Consider the following 22,641-nt stretch of genomic DNA (forward strand, 5'->3'; position numbering starts at 1 on the left):
TGTCGAAAAGAGCCAGACAGATATTTTTATCAGCAGATGCGAAAAGGAGAACAAGTATTGGACGAATGCTGCTCTGTGTCAGCTCAGTGTGTATATATACAAATGTTTGCTAACATATTAGCCATGACAACCTTACAGATGGCAATATGTTGAGTTGTTACAGCTTTTATTCTGGCCTTTAAAATTTCAGAAAATACATAAAAATGCCACCACAGCTCAAGGTGATGTATTCAAACTGCTTGTTTAGTTTGAAAAATAAACCTAAAAATAAACTGCAAATCCTCCTATTTGAAAAGCACACTTTGGTTATTTTTACCTAATAAATTTGCTTAATGTTTTCTTTAAAGAGGCAACAGATAACAGTGTAGTAAAAACAGACCAGGCAGCGCATTTCCTCATCATCTCACATTCACTGCAGCTTTTCAGTCAGCTGTTGTCTAAGAGGCAACGACAGCAGAGGTCAAGAGGAAATCATCTGGCTGGAAAGAGGCAGATCTGGAGGAGTCTACAACTTAAAAAAACAAAAACAGTTCCCAGCGACTGTAACTTCACTTTACCCACGAGCGTTTCACAAAACACCAGCTATCTCCATGTTGCAGTGTGAAAAATGCCATCAGCTCGCTGAGAGGCTATTGCTATACTATGCTGGCCACTGGGAGAGGAAAGAGCCCAGTCCCCAGTCCCCTAGCAAGCTTCAGTACGCCCAGCAGCATGAATGCAGGCTGCAGAACGAGGCATTCAGGTACCTCAAAGAGCCTCAAAAGCCTCTCTGATCATTAACCAAAACAGTTTTAATTTCAGTCTGGGTCTTACTGTCATTACATTCCTATCAGTTCTGTCTATTTCACAGATTCTTTTAACCATCATGATCGAACCATTTATTTAAAAGTGACATAAAAGGTTAAAAACATTAGAATCTTTTTTAAATTCCTGCAAAACTTAAGCTATAATATTTCATCTTTTACAGCACACAGCCTGGGTCAACACCCACTCATGTCTTCACTTGTCTGACCGCATGTCTCAGTACACACTGCGCATGCAATGACAGTGTTCAGTGCCAATGCAGGAAGTTGCATGAAAGGAAACACAGTAGATGTTAAGTAGTGGCCCGTTGTGGAGTACAGCTGACTTCCACGCAGGAGGCTGAAATTTAGACGTGTTGAAGTTGTCGAGCAGAGGAGCTGCATGCTGATCTCTGTACAAAGTGCCAGAAAAATGGAGCCAACGCAGAAATGCCAAAAACTGCAGTTCCTCAAATGGCCACTTGAGGCTGGCACCAACACTGAGTCAATCCCCACAGACCCCCATATTAAAATGACCAACTTCACTGCATGCTTGCAGCCTGAAACATGCTGTACCTAACAAACGGTTTTGGTCTCTAGAGCTAATTTCAGGACAATTGCACGAGAGTGAATTTTTTTGGTTAAATTACATTACAGCTAAAGTTATGCATAATTATGGGCATGGCTGCTCTGAGTGACAGCTAGCTGCTAGGTCTCAGCAGCCAGGCTTCATTCAGCCTGCCACAGCTTCACCCATGCTCCACCTCTTTGCTTATTTCTGGATTAACTGGGGGTGTGGTGGAGATGGCCATGGCCAGAGCCACCATCACCAGCTTTAGTATGTCTGTTCTCCACACTAAAGCCTACCTCCTATAGGAAGGAGACTCAATTTGACGCATGAATTTAAGGTGGCAATTACTTTGAATTGCTGAGTGTGACTTATCCATAGAGATGGCACAGCATAAACCACCAATATAGACCTTTAAATTAACAGTGATGGTTTTAGTGGTGGACCAGAATAATCTGTTTAGCTTCACACCTCATACATAAAAGGGTCGAATGTGGCCCCCTGTCTCTCTCCTATTTCTGTTACCTTCCTCCCCATATGTCAATGCCTATATGCATTTTCTCACTTTGCGCCTCTCCCGCTGCGATGGTGAAAGGACAGAGAGACGGTTCAGAGAGGATGAATCAGCGCTCAACAGAGGCAGTCCTCTGAATTTAACATGCACAATTCACACAAAAATATACACAATCAGGTTCACATTCTTGGACACACATGCTGAGACCGATAGCTGAGATTTACAGAGCTTCATGGACCAAAACGCTGACACTAGCGACCCCTGAAAGCCTCAAAATAAAACATTGTCTGGCCCCTTCAAAAAGCAATTTGTCTACAAATTGGTCATTTAGTAGCACTCACATCTGGGAGTAAAGGATAGCTCTAATTGCTTGCAACAAAGTCTACAAACAATATAATGATGTTTCAAGGTGTCTGGGGGCTAATAATGAGTCCAGGAATTCACTGTGTGGCTCTTTGTAAGCAATTACATGCATAAAACGCTAATTTCCTCCTTAAAATAGTGTCTTTAAAGATAAATGGCTTCTCAGTGAAGAAAGCTCACCTCTGTTCTATGCTGAACTGGAATAATGGCTTTAATTATAATCCATGCAGTGATGAAGCTCCAATTCAAATCAGGCCTTTGTGTTGCCGCGTTCATACGTTATTCTAATTACCTGGCTATCTCGCCATTAGAGAGACGAAAAAGGCAGATAGAACAGATTGGAGGAGGGAGGGAAAACTAATAAGGCCTACTGGCTAATTGAATAACACACCGAGCAGTCGACCACACGCAATCATTACACATTTATGCTGAAGGAGAAGTGCTGCATGGTGATCTCATTGAAGTTGAGTAGAGGCTAAATGCTCAAGAAATAATTGGACAAAATAAGAGCGAGTACTACCTTGCATTCCCTGCAGCTCCGGGATAAAAAGCGCTGGCCTTCAGAAAAGGTCTTGCCCAGGTAGGTACATTTCGCTGTGGACAGAAAAATAGAACCGCTTCAATAACACTGTAGTAAGTATAGTAACTATGAATTACCATAAATAGAATAATTCCTGAGCTAGTATCAGTTCCTGTGGTAGTTTCAACAATAACAAAAAATGCTTTTGAGATTGCCTGTGGAAAAAAATAAAAGTTTTGAGCCTGAAGTTCTGCATACTTAATTCTGTTAGAAAGAGAGTTGTTCTTGGCTGGTGTGCATAAGCGGAGAGGAAGTGTAACAGCGCATTAAGAATACAACAGAGGAGACCCTTCTGCATATTCCTCTGGCGATAGCAGAAATAGAAAATGAAGCATATGATATGAAGTCCTGCTTTTCTCCTCTCCAGGGTGCAGGACTGTGGAGCGCTCAGGCGCAGTGCTGGAGCGCTGCTCCCTCGTTCGTCTGTGCCAGACCTCTGATGTTCACAGGGGAGGAAGAGGAGGAAGACGGAGCGAGCGGAGGGATAGAGGGAGGCAGAGGAGGGCTGGAATTATTCAAAGATGAACTATACTTCAGGGATTTAGTGTTTTTGCAGTATAGCAAGATAGACACAGTTGTCCATGGGTCTGTGAGCAGTTACCAGACCCCTGTGTGCTTTATACTAGAAATAGTGCTTCCATTCCAGCTTCCATGAAAATCCAGCGACTGTGATCTTTGCTCTCGCTCAGTTTGCTCTGGTTTCATTGTGCCAACAGAACATCAGCCAACAACAGCCCTCTTGTTTGTAACTACAGTGCTTCTGGTTGCAGTGGTGGGTCGACCTCAAAAGCATGAAATACTGCAAAGTAAACAAACTGAGCGCGTCTTCAGGAGTGTCAGAAAACAGCAGCATTGGTGAATATGTAAAACAACTACTGTGTCTGTTTTCCTGACTGGGAAACTTTTGTGGTTGTGTGAATAATATAAGAATAATGTCTCACTAGCAAACAACAGGAAGCAGCTGCTATACTGCTGCAAAAAGTCTTAAGGTGTGGTAAGACCAGAAATGTCAGCTTGACAGGGCAGGAAGCAGGAGAGACTGGAAATAGTGTCGAAAGGGTCACGAACATAAGCTAGCATGCTAACAAGAGCATTGCACGAGCTGACAATTGAGCGCTCGCTAAGGCGCCAAGATTTCTCTAACAGTGGCAGATAATCAATAGTACTTTTAAGACAACGAGTCTTTGATTTCAGCAAAAAGTAAACAAAAGTATTTATCTTGAAAACTGCTGAATTTATCAGCTGAAATGACAAATGAAGCAGCAGCTAGCTTGGGTAAGCTAATGCAGATACTTCATGATTTGGCTGGAAAATATGTCTCCAATGGACGTCTTCATGTTTCCACTCTTGCTAATCAAAACCTGGAAATAGCACAAAGTTACTACAGTGGGTTTTAAGTTAGTTAGCTCGGAATGCTAATGTTTGCAGCTTACATTAAAGCAGATACACACACCTTGTATCAGCTGTGCAGCTTCCCTCCTGCTTTCTTGTTTCAATTACTTCACCATCCAATTAAAATGGATAATGTATCAACAAGCAGTTCTTTCTTAATGGGAGGTCAAGCCTCTTAAACTGTCTAGACATTGTAGAGCCTTGGTATTTTGGAGGCGAGCTCATTCTGATTAAATTCATGCATGAGGGAAACATGAGGGATCAATTAAACGGGAGACAAATGCATCCTCTCCACAAACAACAGCATGGTTCATCCATTAAAGTGACATCCTGTTTGTGGTGTGGTGTTGTCATACTGCCAGAAAAAAGCAGCAAAAGATAGAACTTCATTTAACTTTTCTTGACTAACATGTTCTGAGAAGACCAAAAGTATTTTAAAGAACTGATATTCAGGAAAGCTGCTGTGGAGAGATAGTAGAGCTCGGAGCTTTATGCGGGACTAGCAAAGTCGTGATATTATGGCCACGGTGTCGACTCAGCAAAATGAACACAATGTAAATGTTCGACTAATTTATATCATCATCAGCTACTAATGCTGTTTGGCAGAAAAACAAACGAGTGGCCGTGTGAACAGATAATCTGACCTGAGCCTACCTGTGCGGTGCGAAAGGTGTTTTTGAAGATGAGCAGAGGGGAGTTTCACTCGTTTGGCTGGCTGCTGATACTTACGTCTGCATTTCTTGCAGCAAGTCCCATCCACGTGCACAGGCAGCGAGTCCTCTGAGCAGTTTGCCGGAGGACAGAAAATCCTGCGACACTCCACCACACCATTCTGTAAGGAATTTATCATTATTATTATTCATGCCCAAAACATGCAACCATCAGAGGGAAAAATTCAACACTCAGTGCAAACATACAGCTTTTGCCTGTGGCACTATCAGAAGATCCACCCTGAACACGTCTGTGTACTGTATTTCCCTTTATGTCTCAATTTGCTTTTGCACAAGCTTTCATGGAAATTTATATCTTAATCGGCCTCCTTACCCCTGTACCCCAACAGGAAACATATATGACACACGCGGTGTAATGTATGCTTTCATCCGAAGCATCTTAAAGTACAGGCCAATGCTCCATGCAAACCCACCTGCAGAAATGCAATCTGAAACTGAAAGCTATCACATTTACGCATAAAAAAAGAATTATAATGTCGTACAATCAGATAACAGATTCATCATTGAGAGCTGGATGGCGGATACTGAAACCGAGCAGCCTGCTGATAGCAGGTATTTATTCAGGCCCTGAAGGACTGCCTTCAATTTTTGAGGCTGATATCTCTCTCTGCGAGCGCCTCTTCATTTCATGAGTCATCGGAAATAGTTCCCCCAGGACGCCGCGGTTATCAGTTAATGGCATGTCCACGGGAGGAAATCAGACCAACTAAACTCCACCCTGTGCTTGATGTGCAATGATGCAGCAAGTATAATTCCCCAGGGCTCGGGATGGCCTGATTCAACGAATTTCAAAGTCTGTATGAGTGCAGGCAGGGAGGCTTATTAGGGGGCACTTATTAGGGGGCGGGCAGGAGGCAGGGAGAGACGACGCAGGGGCAGGCAAAAAGGGAGGTCTGATGGGAAGGCCAGTTAAAGAAGCTGTTGAGTGGGGAGGAAATAAGGGTTGTGGTGACTTTCCATTAAAAGGAAAATCTACCCACAGACATCCTGCGACGCTGTAATGCATCATCAAACTGTGGTGCTGAAAGTGATGCAGTGTGGGTTATTTCGCTGTAAATCATCTGCCTTTTAGGTGGACCCAACGTCCCCTGACTGCCAGTATTTTTCCTTTGATGTCATATGATCACTCTTGGTCTATTATTATTATTATCAGCGCTGTATTAGTCTCAAAATTCTATACAAATCAATTTTTTGGACTCTTTATTAGAAAAAACGGTGTCTTGGGTTGAAAATGTAGCTTCAATGCAGAGCAGCTGAGACAAGCTGGTGCTGAATCTGATGCTGTCGGGGCTGCCAACAGGAAGCTCCATTCGTCTCTCTATTGTCACCATAAAAGCAGAAATGCCAAAAAAAAAATGATGATTTCAACAATCTTAAAGCCACAAGGATAGATTAAAAAGGGACTAAAGGGTTAAAGAAACTCAAGTTGCTTCCTCTCATAATACTGACACACATTTCTACAGATTCCACAGAAGTTGGACTAATCTTCTTGCAGTGGTAGATTTTTTCCACTTGTTTGAAGAAAGCAATACTTTCAAGGTTCAAAAATAGATTAAAGTGCTGGATTTGATAGAGAGTTTTTGCAGTGTGGCAGCCGAAAGCCGGGTCCTGGTGTCTCGATTGCGAGTGTGAGGGTGACGCTCACCTTACATGCACAGTTCCTACAGTTCTCGGGCTCCACCCACAGCTCCTTATCCCGGTAGACCAGGCCGTTGGCGCTGCAAGTCCTCTCGCAGTGACAGCCCTCCAGCTGGGTCAGCCTGGACTCGGCGTAGTTCAACTGAGGATGAGCACAGAATCGCCAGAGTCACAAAACGAAATCAAAAGTCTGAGTGTGCGTGCAGGGTAACCCCTCGCCCCGCCCTCTTGCCCTCTGGCGTGCCCCGGTCGGTTTCACAGAGAGCTGCTCCACCGGGAGCCACTCATTAGAAGGGCACACAGAATAATACGAGATCATCATTCAGCTCATGCTCCGGACCCCAGGCTATAATCTACCGAGAAATGACAGACAGGACTGACAGCCCCGATCCTGCCTCACCCCTCTTTTATTCCTACACACTTGATCAGCCCTTCTTCTTCAGCTTATTTCATGCTCACACTCTCCACGGTTGTCTCGCGACAGAAGTGATGCATCCCTGACTGACTGGCAGCGTCACACGGAGGGGCACAGAGGGTGGGATGCACCAATCAGGATTAACTCTGAATCAGCATTTAGCAACCCGGCCGCTTTGAAGTTCTGTTTATATACTGCTCGTTTCTTTAGCCCAGTGTGTTTTGGAAGAAATGTTCTTGCTGCTGCATGATCACAGACGTGTTTCCTGTGAAGGAGGTGCAACGTTTTTGAGAGGCGCAGAAGTCATGGCGAGGAGGTCAGGGTGGATGGAGGACTTTTACATCCTGAGTCATGTGTGGTTCAAGGTTAGGAGGTTTAGTTGAATGTTGTTCTTGTTCTTCAACTCATTTTTTCTTCAAGACTTTATCAAACCAAGACTACAAATATGTGACGAGTGGACATTTTGTGACATTGCTGATCCATTCCATCAAGATTATTCCTCATTTTGTTGATAAAAAACATGATTCAGGTGGCGTTACATTTCTCTCCAAATCAATTCAGCAGAATTTAAACATCTGTTTAACTTGATTAATGTGAGAGTTGAGGTGAGTTTGAAAACGTTAGAATGGCTGTATTTTCCATTTTCCATCAAAATAAATGAGTCAGTCCTGGGAGAAAATTAAAGAAAGGACACAACCCAATCAAGTTTTATGGTGTTTTTGAGGCAAAGAGTCATGAAACTCAGCAGATTGCTAACATTAAATCAAATGTAACTGTAGGTGGACATACTGGTGATATAAAAATGTTTTGGTCTGTATTGTATTTTATGAAAATTAAATTCAATTTTGATTTAAATCATTAAATTGATTCAGGTGCAGCACAGGTGGCATTCACTTAAAATGCGGTTTAATAAAAAGTTAAGCCAAACTACGACTGACCAGTTCAGAAGTTAACAAATTAAGTTAAAATTCATTCTTGGCTGATGTTTTGTTGAATTATAAGACACTGTAGTATCAGCAGTTGTGAGCCGTCCAATCAGCTGCACGAAGGACTCAGACTGATATTTAAGAGAAAACGAGAGAAGTTGTCAATAATCTGTCATCTTGTCGATCCAACTGCAACAGACAAGTCTTTAATGCTGTGAGCGACAGCTGTCACGCAGTGTGATTCGATAGTTCATGAAATCACTCAAAAGCCACATCCAGCATCACGTTAATCAATAATAAAGGGCATTTCTTCTTTCTTTTTCTTCAACATCCATCAGGTTTGAGTTTGTGTTTATTTATAACCTCCACACAGTGTAGCTTTCTGTAAAAAATACAGCCTTGAGAAGGAGCTGGCTGCTTACACTGTATATGTGTTAGAAATTCATCTACAGTATAAAATACAAGTGCTGTCTGACCCACATATAAACAATGAGAGTCCTGCTTGAAAGGTGGGGAGGTAGGGGAATTCAAAAATGTGCAATTGATCTGAGCAGCGCAGGTCAACTCAGAAACTGTAGGTCCACTTAAGACACTCAAGGCTGCTCCGCCGCTCCGCCTCCGCCCCCTCGCTCCTGCGAGACCTGCCCAGGCCGCGGTGTCAGAGAGAGAGGCCTCGCCGCGAAATGATAGAGGCTTCTCAGTAAAAAAGAAAAATGCCGGATGTCACTGAGGCTTTTTGCTTCATTTAGAGGAGTCCCGGCTGGCTGCAGGAGAGCTGTGTGAGCTGTGAGCGATAAAGATGTGTCCTGTCAAAGCCCTAAACAAAATGTTTGAAATGCAATTTCAAAGGCTAGGAGGCTGCCTTGAGGCACCACAGAGGAATACCTTTCCCGTACAGCGTGAGCATCAAATGGCACAGTGATACCGCACAAAGGAGTCAGAAGCTAATAGGCATGTATCTCCTATGGTTGATACATGATGCCGAGAGACAGGACTGAAATAATAAACAGCCGAAGTCCAAATGAAGGAGAGCGAGAGAAAGGTGCATTTATCACCTTTAACCCACCTTGTGTCTGCCTGCATGTCTGAGGGACTTTTCAAACACGTATGAGTGACTTTCCAAAATTCTGGGGACCAATCAGTCTCAGGCTGACGGGTAATTAATTCGATTTTGTTTGTAATCCAGATCGGGATGTCTGCTATCATGTAATTATCATACTTTAGCCGTAACAATATAATAAAACACACGACTCCAAAGCTCCAAAACCTGATGGTAAGTTTGAAGACTCAATTGATCAATGCATCTTGAAAGGTAAGTGATAGTAATGATGTGTTTGGATCTACAGCACGTCGGGGAATCCTTCTCTCCAGCCTTCCAAAGTCAAGCACAGACATTAGTAAGCACAGAAATTAGCCCCCTGGATTAGCTGAGTGCACAGGGAGCTGCTTTGTGGGTAACTTGCCAGAATCAAACCTAACCCTCTCCTGCAGTAATAACAAACATTTATACAGCTGACACATGGACCTCGAATCCCCTCTTATTACTAAGAACACTGAGTAAACTCAAAGCCGCTTTCATGGCTCACACACAAGAACCCACTGCAGCAGCGATGGAGGAGAATATTAAACAAGTTATGCATCATTTATTCGGATAGCTATGCAAAGGGTGCATCAATGGCTTACTTAGAGCCTACACTGCTGTGAAGCCCATGCAATGAAATGCCAAATGTTCATTAACTTGGGAAAAATAGCCTCTGCAACAATTCATTTTTGTGATGGAGCCCGAGAGAGTTGTTTTCACAGGGCCCAGAATATCCAGCAGTTTATTTAAAAACTTAAAAATAGCAGAACTCGGACAGTGACAAGATTTAATGGGTCAGTTCACCCACAATAACCACTTGTAGCAGCATGCAGCCGTGCAGACGGTTTGGGTTTTATCTTCAGCGTTTTGAGCTACAATGTCTGTCTCTGAGCTTTCCGTCAACCGTTTTTATTTGGACTATTTTTTCTTGTAAGCAGTGCAAAGAAAGAAGTGTTGACAGAGAGGTCTGCGGATTATTCCAAATGACAGGGACACCGATTCTAGAAGGAGATGTTGTTGTTGATTTTGAACAAAGTGTGAGCATCAAAACAAAATCCCTATTTTGTCACTTCTATTATAGGCAGAAAATCTGAGCCACAGCTTCACAAATAAACCATCCACATGGCCACATGGCCCTAAAGGTTGGTGAGAAGAATTTTTTTGTAATTGGGGTGAACTGAGCCTTCGCAGAGGAAAAAACTAACATTGGATTGGTGCCTGTATTGATACTCTATGCTTAAGTATCTGGAAAAAAGTGGCACATTACCACCTGTTTTGGCATGAGCGTACCCTTGTGCTTCTCCTCACAAACATACAGATACCTGCACATGCTGCCATGCTAATCCACACACACAGCGGAGCTTATTGTCATCTCACCTTGCCTTGACACTCCACACCGCACACTCAGGAGCAAGCAATTATTCACTTCACGCTGAATTCCGCAATTCTCTACTGAGGCCATTTAGCACTGGTGTTGACTGCATCCTCCCCGCTGCAGCTCGTATAAGCAATGAGGTCTGGTGGCAATAGGTCGAGGTGTGTTCATGTGAAAGACGAGGCATTGACACAGCAGTAGGCTAATGTTCTTCATTTCACCCTTATTTACGCTGAAAATTATTCTATAGCTCGCCTGCCCGCTGAGATGTCCTTGCGTCGCTCACTCCCACCTGATAGGCTCGCTCGTGCACAAAGAAGCACACACTCACACAGGCACACAAAGTCAATCAGGCACACTAACACACAGTTATGCAGATGTGTAGTCTTATAAATGGTTTTAGCGCTCCCCCGTAGCTCCAGGGCAAAATGCACAACGCCTGTTAGCCTCCTGTTGTCACGATGCAGTCGTCTTTTCCTGACACCTCTCTGAACCCTGAGAGTACTTCCCCCGTGTGTGCGAGCGTGTGTGTCTGTGTGCTACCTAAAAAAACTCACCTCTAGCATTTCAAATGACAGTGGCAAGAAAGTAAGCATCGAATCATACAGCAGTTCCACTGCTTATTGTCCCACCCCTGAGCGTGCTAATAAAGATGTAGCTGCTACGTGTCAATAAAATCCATCCTGTGCTGAATGACTTTACTAAGTGAAGGTCAGTGTTTAGGTAAGATAATTATGAATGTGTTACTGACAAAAAAAAGACATCACACGCTGATGCTTATTGTTGCTCATTCATGTTTATATTCTATTCTGTTCATATCTTCTGAGCTGCACGTGCTTTGTGATACTGGACTATAATAACTTGACGTTTTCCTCCATCTTGTCCTTTTTTCTTGACTGTGTTTATCTGATGGCTGGAGTTAGAGCAGTTATCATCTGTGCTGATTCAAATAAAGCAACCTCTTGCCATTTCCAGAGCGTCCAATACCACCACCGTGTCACATCCCTCGACGTCTCATACGGATGCACAACCCTAACCCTTTAGCATCTGTATGAGACGCACCAGGCTTTCAGCTAACTCCACTGTAAACTCACGTATGGAAACATTAGACAACTGAAGTGACTGTTCCATCCGTCCAACATGTTCTCATCCCAGAACGGTTCATGTTAATGTTAATTCTAGTATTCCTGTTTCTTGATGTGGAATGCTGCACAACAGATATATTTCTACACAGACGGTTGCTATTTATTGGATCATAATGCACAGATTTACATATTTATCTTTCATATTGTTTATTATCTATGATTGATTTTTATCACATGGTATGCCTGTTGCGTCTCCTACAGATGCTAAAGGGCACCTCCTGTGTTTGTATGAGAAGCCAAGGGCTTTGACAAAGCGTCAGTTTATGTTATAAGTCCATAAAATATAAAATCTTTGATCCTTCTCTGCTTCCTTCCTTCCTCTTTCCAACTGATACTCCAGCACAAAGTCCTCAAACTCAAGGTCTTTCTAGCTGCACTTCCAAGGCAACTGAGGAATCTCAATCTGCTGATGAGGACTGTGTAATACGGTCAAAAGCTCCAGAACATGTGAATAAAGTGGGTTTTGCTGTCAGTCTCTACTCTTCTTTACAGTTTGTACTTTTACTGGGTAATCAAGTACGTTACATGTTCAAGGAGCTCGAGGAGATGCATTCACGTTTCCCTCTTTTGTTATCATGCGACTTCATTCAAAGTGAAAACTGTTCCGTTGTTTCATTAATCTTGAGCAAAAAAACAAAAAGCCGACAAAAAAAAAAAAAAAAACATGAAAAAAATAATATGAGACCTTCAGGGACCAGTAATTGTCTGTTCTCTGTTCCCTCTTACATGCACATCAATATCTTTGTGTGTTTTTTGGTGAGTCTTCTAAAACCACTTCAATCCACGCTCACAATAATAACCGACAGAATAATCACATTTTCTAAAGACAGATTAAGGTGCGTGTTCATGTTGTTTTTGCTTCCCAACAATAACTGGTATCTTTTTTGGGCCCCGTCTTGTTGAAATTAAACAAAAATGAGATACTGACTTCAGAGGAGAAAGAACAATACGCTTCAATGAAGGCAGCCACAGAATCAAAGGATTCTGTTGTCTCCGGCTGTAGTGGAGAAGGAAGTTATTTATTCATTCTCATTTATTTATTTATTTGTTTGTTTGTCAGGCAACAACTGGGAAAGGTGTTGGTGAATCTTGGCGAAAAGTCTCCTAAACTTTTATGACACTAATGAATCCATCTTTACAGCAGATTATACGTTCTCCTAACTTGTCACGCAGCCGCAGAGGTCGTTCCTTGTTCCTACCTTCAGGGTCATCTTGGCCAGTAGCTCCTGAAGGTCCATGATGCCTTGCACCAGGCTCAGGAAATCGCTGCAGGTCGGGCAGGCTCAACGGAGGAAAAGGAAGCACCAAAACAGAGAAGAAGAAGAACAAGAGAGAAGTGTTTAGATAAGGGATTGATAAGAGCACATGGCCGCTAGCAACAAACAAACAGAAAAAAGCCTCATACATCTGTTTGCTCTTGTCTTAGGCTTGTGGCTGGTGTTAGTATCAATAATACAGCGACAAGGTGTGATTACATGCCTTATTGATCAGTGCAGAGACAGTGGCACAGCGGTGGCCTCGTATCTTAATCTGTTTGACAGTAAACAGATGGAGAAACAAGGCGGGGAGAGAGGAGGCTGCACTGAATCTGAATTAGAGCAAAATGAAGATTGCTGGAGTGGAGCAAGAAAAAACAGTGGAGGGCGGCGTTGTTTGTGATCAGCAGGGAGAGGTCAACACCAGCTAATGCGTAGCTCATTACAGCCCAATTTCAGAGTGGTACGCAGTTAATGGCGAGTGCTCTTTTTACCGTCTCCTGTTACTCTCAGAGCATGTTCGGGACACTTTGTACGACTGTTCAATCACGATACTCACTGCGGTTAAGGTTAGGACACTGTGTAATGTAGCCGTTGGGAGCGAAAATCAACTTCACGTCCTGGATAATGCCCTGGAAACACAGAGGGAAAAGACAGGAAGAGACAATGATACACATGGATTGGCAAGATCATCGGATATCTCTTTGGATCTAATGTCTGAAAACGTGACAAAAACTACGGGTCTTATTTTCTTCTTTGCATTGAAATTGCCATCTGGTTGGTATTTTGGGGCTCAAAGTTCCATTTACCTCCATTAAAATTGGGACGAAGGCAGATATCTCAGAGACAGATATCTCAAAGGCTGGAAAAATAAAACCAGAACCTTCTGCATGGCCCAGCCTGGTCTCACCACATGAATAACACACCATTGTCTGAAGTCATTTCGCGAGTTAGAAAAACATATTTCACATCCACATATGGAGGAGGTGGACTGGGTGGATGTGTCAAACAAAGACGCAGCTTTCACTCAGGACACTGGGGTTCACGTCCCATCAAAAGTTAACTTATTGTAACCGAGACTATGACCTGTTCCTAAATCTAACCAACCCATTCACATTCCCACAGCGTCACGGGTTGGCTCTTTAGTCTGTGTATGAGATGCATCGACTTTTCAACTTTCAACTCTGCTGTAAATCCACTGCGGTAACATAAGATGTTCAGAGCGACTGCTCTGGCCGCCCAACACGCTCTCATGCCAGCGACGCACAAAGCCTTCCCAACACGTGCTTAACATTGTGAAACAGCTGCACTTTGGTTAGGTTTAGGACAGGATGGTTCACTTTTGGTCTCTGATGGGACATGACCCCCAGGCTCCCCAGTGAAAGTCGTATCCATCCGCTCCACCTTCCTCCACCTGTAGACTGTCTTGCTCTTTAAAGCACGTCACCTCGCTCCAGTGGTCTAATATTGACTTGGATGGGTTTACACTGGACTTAGTTTAAAGCCTGGTGCATCTCATACAGACGCTCAAGGGTAAAGTGGACGTCTGTATTGTTGGTATCTGACGGCCTCGAAACGAGAACAGGCTGATGTAACCAAGTAGTTTTGGTGCCTAAACCGAACCAGACAGCAACCGTTTGAACCGTTGAATTCTACAAAACTGGAAATCATCTGGTTAACAGCAACTGACAATGAAACAACCCCTAAAACGTCAGAACAGGCAATGCATTCAACAATGCTTGTATTTCAGAAATGTTTCAAAGAATAAAGCCAGTGTGCATACAGCATCCATTCCTGACTGAACTGAAGCAAATGCACTTCACACATAGGCAGAAGTAAATGGCCTAAAAACTGATGGGGTTCTCTCCTCGAACAGACTGTCTGTCAATCACTCTGAATGACAGGGTATCTCTAGAGGTGCAGGGCTGGTAAATAGAGGGCCTCATGATGACCACAGAGAACAATCTGGGGAAAAAAGGCAACCCCTCTAATGGAAAACTGAACTTGTAAGACACTGGTCCACACACACACACACACACACACACACACACACACACACACACACACACACACACACACACACACAGGCATATGCACATGGGGATAATATAATTTCACCTGTCCTTCAAAGTAGCTGCTGAAAACATGCTGGAAGGACATTAGAATTCACCACCTCAAGCACAGCTTGCATCAACTTGTCTCTGCTTTATGTGTATGTGAAAGCCATTTACAGTGCAGGCAAGCCGCCCGGATGCAAGCAACACCTGCCTCCATTTCACACAGAGACATGGAGAGAGGGAACCTTGAGGCGAACAGGCTTGCAGCACAGATTGAGAGCACACACACACACACACACACATGCATGCACACACACACACACACACACACACACACACACACACACACACACACACACACACACACAGAGGCTGTGCAAGCAGTGGATGGTGAAGAAGAGATTGTCAGTGTCAGTCAGAATGAAAATGAAGGTGTAGATCACAGATGTCTGTCCCGGTGGTGTAATATAGGGGTCCTGACCACACATCACTGTCAATGATCAGTAGGTAATTCGAACTGAAGTCATAAAATCTCTCTGCTCTCTCTCTCTCTCTCTCTCTCTCTCCCTCACACACACACACACACACACACACACACACACACACAGAGAAATGTACACGTTTGTTTCACTCCTCTGCCAAAGCTTATGGCAAACACGTTTGAATGCTATTCAGGCAGCGACACATTTTCTATTGTTTTGTCTGTATTAATCAATATTCTAATATCCACAGTGAATTAAAGGATCACGTGTAATATGAAAAGGGGTCGCTGAAAGTCGTGAACGCAGCAGGAATGACCAGCTCAGTCTCGCTGTATCCGGCATACCTGATCTGACCGATCCAATGTATGCTGACTGTCAGCAACACATGGCAGACAGACAAACTCAGAGACGAGATGAGTAAGCTGGCAGCTACAAAGCCACATTTCTGTCCTCAGGAGTTTGTGGAGGCCAAATCAGAGCTAAAAGAGAGAGATTATTGGACTTGCTTTCATCACGTGGACAGAAACATGCCTTCAAATGAATGCTAATCTTGAACTTCCTCACCTAGATTTATTTTTTACAACAGCTGTATATATCAGCCAGAGCAATGTTACAACGTGGTAAACTGAGCGGGATGTGCATCAAAAAGTTAATTAATGCAGCCTTGAGGAGGTTTGAGGGTCTTTACACCCACATCGTCTGTGACTACAAACAGAAAAGATGCAGACGAGGCAACAAAGGAGCAAAACAATGTGTTTTTGAAAGTAAAGTCAGTCACATGACCTACATCCAGGTGATTGTGTGTTTCTCTAAACACATACACAGCATCGCATTGGGGGCGTATGCATAAACACTCCAACACGGTCCATCTGATGTGAATGTGAACACATTCAAGGTAAAGCTGAAAGTCAGTCATTTTAAGTCAAAGACAAGACAAAGCGATCACAATGTGTCACTGCCCAGACTTTTACAGACGCCACTGCAGTCTTGACTTAATGCCTAACAAAAAGGTGCATGTGTGTTTTCATGCATGTGAACGAGCATTTGTAAGAGTTAAAATAAGATGAAAAATGTTCCTCGAAGTGATGGAACTTTGCCAATTAGGGCTAATTTAAGGTTTGGTTCAGATTAGAATTAAAACTGGTTAAAGGTTTGGTTATAGCTCAACCTGGGGAAAGGAAATAAATACAGATCCACACAAAGAGTGTGGATGTGTGTGTGCTTTTATGTTGTTTATGCATCATTTGTCTCTTTGTGTCCCCAAACATTCACAAGTTCACTCACCGTTATAGCTGATAAAATAACCTTCACATCGCTTGTCTGCTCGCTTTTACAGTCATAAGCTTATTTATTATAGCAATAATAGGCCAGGCATGTTGGCCAGCACTCCGCCCGCAGGCAGCACTGACAGAGCGTTATTATCCTGGGTGAAGCTTTATCCTGTGATTCTTTTTTCCTCAAATTCATCATGCACAGCGTGACTTTTCCCTGTTCTAGCAGCGTGTGAAGACTTCACCTCCACCTGCAGTTCATCTCTCAAGACTAAACCGGCATCAACAACACTAATTTACAAGTGTGAGAGGTGAGAGATAAAAGGCAGATGAACAGAGAGGGAGGAAGAGGGGCGATAACGACGATGACCTGCCGGAATAATTAAGAGGTGGACTGATTCCACACAATGCACAACGTCTTGATGGACAGCGATGATCTCGCTCTGCTTTTGTCCAACATGGACTCTAAACCAAAGCCGTGATTGGTTATTCGCACCACCACAGTGCGACGTGAAAGAACAGAACACAATAGAACATTGATTTTTTTTTGAGCCACGAGCAAAGACGCACATTAAAGCAGCTGAGCTCCTTCAGGCAAAGCTGCACCTTTTGATTTTATTTCAAATGAGAGTCAATGGCAGTCGATGTTTCACATTTCGGCCATCAAAATACACACAATAACTCTGGCGTGTCACTCATTGTGGAGCATGTGTGCTCAAATCCCTGGGAGAAACTTATCTATGAAATATTTCACATATAAAAACAAGTACATTCACTAAAAATGCATGCATTAACTACAGTGCATTCAGGGGTTAACTTAGCCTATTCCAATTACTACAAAAAAGGAGCTTCACAGCATCAATAGGAAACACGTATAACACTTTTTATGGCTTAGCTCTTCTTAAAGTAGTTGAAATTTATTCCATAATATGCAGATTTTTTTTTTTTCTCCAGTTCATCCCATGAGTTTCCTTTTGCTCATTCTAGGCTAAATTAACACATCAGGTACGGAGGAGAAATTATGCTGTGGATGTTACGACACTGAAAAGAAAAGGCTGCGAACAAAGCATGAACTAATTTAAACAACCAGGAAACAGAGGAGACACGAGGCATGAAAAGCAAAGGCTAAGTGTTAGATCTAAGCTCGGAATCTCTCACGTCCGGGGCTCAGCTTTTCCTTCATGGCGCTGCCTTATGTAACGTGTTCAAGCTTTCCATCATTGTCCGCAGTAGATTCATTACAGTCGCGGTGTGAACGAAACGCCGAGCGCTTCACAAAAGCGCCGGTTCCAAACGAGCCCGCGGTGTCCCTGAGGAGTCAGCATCCTTGCCACAATGGATTCTAGATAAAGATAATTTATTACAGTTGCTCCTTCAGATGGAGAGACTCCTGGGAGGAGGCTGCATGAGGACGAGGAGCGTCTCAAGCCAGTGTGAGGGCTCAGTATGTTTTATTTAAAGGCCTAGTTAGCTCACTTATCATTATCCTGCTGCTGAATCCTGAACGGGGTAGATTACAGCCGCTGCTTTATTTCAACTCCTATCTTCATCTGCAGTGTTACTTCTGTAGCTCCTGGCTGTTTTCCCCCCTTTCCTTCGCCTCTCCCTTCTTTATTGTTTTCTCTTCTTTCCCAACAAGCTCTTCATCCCTCTCTGCTTTTAACGTGTGAAGACATGAATTGGCTCTGTTTATCGCCTTGTCTTTAGCAGGTTAAAGCAGGGAGCAGCTGAGAAACTGCAATGGGAAAAGCAAAGAAGTAGCATTGAACAATATGTTTTGTCTCCGTCTGCATCTCTGTTTGTGTCTGTGTCTCTTAAAGCAACGCATAACACGCCTGGCCTCTGTTAAACAGTTAAAGCAGGTCCTAACTCCCTGTAAAACCACAGCCTGATAGGATGTGTTCATTAGTTAGCTCACAAAGTTCTGGTAGATGTACTTTTGAACTTTGGAAAGAGGCAAACTGTGTAACTTTCTTCCAGTCTTTGAGCTAACTTAAACACTGGAAACAAGAGATTTAAGAGAGCTTTTGTCAAACCTTCACTTACTTTCTCAAGTAGACAACAGCCTCAAGATGGAATGAAGCAAGGTAGCTAGCTAGTAGGCTAACTGAAGCAAGATATAAGAGATAACCTGACTGGAACCAAAACCTACTAATGACATATTTTCAGAGTGTCTATCTCTGGAAACTTTTGGCCAAACATTAAATTACAAGACATAAACCTGGTGGCCCAGCTCGCTGATCATTAAGCAGTGTGACAGATGCGAATAGGAAATAGCTTTAAATTCATTTGTAATTGTATGGCTTGAAGATTTGAGCAAATCTCCAAAAAGCACCAGGATGTGTGCTCTGTAGAACGGCGGTTAATTCGTGGACCTTTCTGTGGCTATAAGCTATCCCAACCTCTTTCATGCTTTGTTGTACTGCTACCATGTCTTTAGCAAAACTTGTATTAAGGCAAATCTAAAAAAATTTGTGTACAATCTAATACTTCGTGGCTCATAAATATGCATGAGTAGACAGAGATAATTATGTTACTCTTGTTCTAAATGACCCTTCCAATACACTGAGCAACAGGTCCTTGATTCAAGGTGCTACAAGTGCACCTGTCAGCCGACATGCCAGCTCAACCCAGTGCAAACCTAAAGGGAGAATCTCCTCATTCCCTCTGTCACTTCACACAGGCCTGCGCGCTTCCACACCATCTGTCACTGCTGCTGACGAACACTTTGGAGCGCTCCCTGCACACGGACGGTAGACAGACTTCGAGCACCGAGCCGACTCCGGGTAGGGAAGCTGGATGACGGAGCTGCGTCTTTCAAGACCAGAGCTTTCCTGCAGAAGACGGAGCTCCTTGAAGCCTTGATCCAAGAGCGGAAGCAGGAGGAGGGGGTGGAGGGAGGAGGGCTTGTGCGCAGCAGCGACAAAATATGTGGGGGAGAAATAATTTACACCACAGTGGAGGCTTGTGGCTAATCAATACGTTACATAGAAAAAATAAAGGGCCCATTGATTGAATGGCGGGTGAGCAGGAGAGGCAGGAATATCAAGAGCATGTGCATGTCTTGGTGGCACTCTGCCACGTCCCCTCCCTGCTGCGAGCGCATGCAGGAGCCTGAGAAAATGAGCAGTGATTAAAAATCGACAACACTGTAATGGGCCTGGGAATAAGCATTTCAGAGCACACGCTGAGCTTCTCGCGGCTCCTGTGTGAGCCCACGGTACTTCTTTCTTGTGTCTTCCACTTGACTCTCTTCCCCCTTGCAGCCTACTGCAAATCTGGCCAATTATGCCGGCTGATGTGTGATGTGTGAACGTGAAGCACGTTCAGGTGCGTGGAGGAAGTGTATGTGTGTATCACCCGTGGGGTCTTACCTTGAACAGGCCATGCTTGTGGCTATGCTGGCCCAGCCACACTCCACTGCCTGGGGTGAGCTCCATCTGAGGGGGGTCTATCACCCGCTCATAAATCCTGCCAACAGCAAATCAGAAGAGAATGTTTGGTTATGATAACGACACAGACACAAACGCGTTTTGCTCTTTGTCCTGGTCTGGCAGGAACACTGATCCAATACAGCTGAATACCAGAGTAAATCCAACGGACCGTGTGCATGTCTGCTCCCTCCCTCCGCCTTCATGAGAAGCACAGAGCAGAGACTGTTCTCCTCAAGCATGACAGCCTGTCTCGCCCCACAGCTCCCTAACACGGTATTGATATCTGGACCTGGGATGCAGGCTGGATTAACCGCCCCAACTCCTGACACAGACACAAACAGGCTTTGGCATTATCGAGGCATCCTCAGCGTCATTCAGTCATTTTCCTTCGCAGAGGTGGGCTCAGAGGTGCCGCCGCGCCGCGATAGGCCTCTGCAGGGATGTCATAGAGCCAGTCTCCTCCTCCTCCTCCTCATACTACGAGCCCATTCAGACAGACTCACTCACAGTAGCCAGATGATTTCCTGCTGCTTCTCAATTTCAGATTTATTGAAAGGAAATTACATGTTTTGATCCCTGGTGAAAGAACTGCAACAATATGGTGTGCTTGATGTACTTCAAAAGTAAGGACAGAAATAAGTACCAGCCACAATGATGAAGAATCATTAAATTAAAGAGGAAATAACTAACTGAGCGAGTACACCACTATCCGTATCTGTATCTGTATCTGTTTTACTCGTATCATGCTCATACTCGTCAAAAATACTTTATCTGCACCGGATACTCGTCTGAAACAAGTATCCGGCTCAACCCTTGAAATAACTCATCATGCAACATAAAATTTCTTCTTATTAGTGGTGGGAGTAGAAAATAAAGAAGAAAGCAAAAACATCGTGACTGGTCTTGATATACGGCCGTACCAACGTGTGTATGTGCTGTAAGTCAACGTCATTTTGGTGCTTTAGGATTATACTTCAGAGCCATTAAGCAGTATTTTTGTTATTAACACTGAGTGAAATGTCTCCCTGCACTGAGAAAAGATAGCTAGTGCTGCTAATCCCTGCAGCTGTGCAGCTTTCAAAGGTTTTCTCAGCTCTTGGCTACGGCCCATCACAACATGGAGGTAAAAGATTTTTCTCAAGAGACGTGGGACTGAATCATGACCACAATGCTTGTCAATATTACATAACATTTGACAGGTGGAAAGAAAATGGGATGCTTCTATGCCCATATGTTTCTGCTGCATGTGTATTGTCGGGACTGGCTTTAAGTTGTCAAAAATGAGTTAACGCAGTTGAGCGCGTGTAATTTTAACATTAATAAACTGTCAGAATTCATTTTAAGACATGAGCACAAAATTGTGATCAAATGAGGCATTCACTGCAAGGTTTATCGGCCTCAGCCGGTGCCTTTTCAGCATTGTGTGTGACAAACAAATTACCACTGTCAAGCCAAGAAAGATATAACTTTTCAATGACATGCAATTTGCTCTAAATATCAAACCAAAAACATGCAGAAAATCCACATGGTGGTTTCCTTTGACGCTGTAAAGAAGCAATTTTCCTCCAGTGAATGAATAAAGTATAGGAAAGCAGTAGAATTTGCCATCTCAATAAATGTCTGAGTCACAGTCAGAGTCTATTTAAGGCGTCCAATAAACGCCTATAGTGAGGCAGAAAAACAATGCTACACATCAGTAATTACAGGACCGCTTTCTTCGATGCTGACATTTTCGATGCAGACAATTTAGATGTTTTAAACAGCAGATTGTGCATTGAGATCATGTGTTTGTGCACATTCATGCTGATTTAGATGTACTGACTTAGACCAATATTTAGTGTCACAGAGAGATTAACCCAAACATACAAACAGACACGCAGCAACATAGAGACATTGGCAGGAGTTGAAATGGTGTATAAGTGCTGCAGTGCTGCTCATGCTGTAGCTGTCTGATTTCCCACCTGCTGGGCGAGCTGTCACTGCAGTAGAGAATGTAGAGGTCATGTGATTATACTCTATTTTGTCTCGCCCAACCTTTCTGCCTTTGCTTCCCTCGCTTTCCCCTATCGTCAGCAGCTCAGCGGCGGTGAAGAGTGGGAGTTTCACACAGGGAACAGAGCGGAGAGCTTGGAGAGCGGCGATGCCAATTAGAATAGCGACGTGCTCATGGGCATACTTGCATGGTCCGACACCGCAGGCTGCAGCCATCAACAGCTAATTATAGAGGACTTACACCAGTCAACATACTGTACGGTATGATTAACAGCTCCTCTATCATCGTGGTGCAGGGTCCAATGGAAAAGCTACGGCTTACAACCAAGAGAACAGAAGAGACTGTGGATAAAAGCACTCATCATAAAAATCCCCAAAACATATTGTCTCACAATGCACCACGGGGGTATGGAGCCATGTAGATAGTTTTAGTTTCGTTTGTTCAGGTTTTGAGATTTTTGTACCTGAGATTTCAGCCAATGAAGGTGTTCTTTAGGCATTTTATTTAGTTATTTATTTATTTATTTTGAATTTTGGGAGATCTGATCCTTTAAGATCTTTAAGAGTTTCAAGCAGTCAAACTTTTTAATCTCTCTAATGTTCTGTAATAACCATTCTTTAAAACAGTTTGCATTGTTA

General features: G+C 43.5%; 1 protein-coding gene across 1 annotated transcript in view; it reads right to left on the minus strand.

The window, feature by feature from the left end:
* The window catches only part of LOC143322512 (protein kinase C-binding protein NELL1-like), a 229,592-nt gene that overhangs the window by 139,356 nt on the left and 67,595 nt on the right, over window positions 1-22,641 (minus strand). The window contains exons 5-10 of the mRNA XM_076733753.1: window positions 19,951-20,047; window positions 13,326-13,398; window positions 12,710-12,792; window positions 6,576-6,710; window positions 4,929-5,031; window positions 2,748-2,821 (exon numbers count right to left, since the gene is read on the minus strand). Coding sequence (XP_076589868.1) covers window positions 2,748-2,821; window positions 4,929-5,031; window positions 6,576-6,710; window positions 12,710-12,792; window positions 13,326-13,398; window positions 19,951-20,047 — 565 coding nt within the window. The remainder of the gene's footprint in view (window positions 1-2,747; window positions 2,822-4,928; window positions 5,032-6,575; window positions 6,711-12,709; window positions 12,793-13,325; window positions 13,399-19,950; window positions 20,048-22,641) is intronic.

The sequence above is a fragment of the Chaetodon auriga genome, chromosome 1 (assembly GCF_051107435.1).
Source record: "Chaetodon auriga isolate fChaAug3 chromosome 1, fChaAug3.hap1, whole genome shotgun sequence".
Classification (NCBI taxonomy): Eukaryota; Metazoa; Chordata; class Actinopteri; order Chaetodontiformes; family Chaetodontidae; genus Chaetodon; species Chaetodon auriga.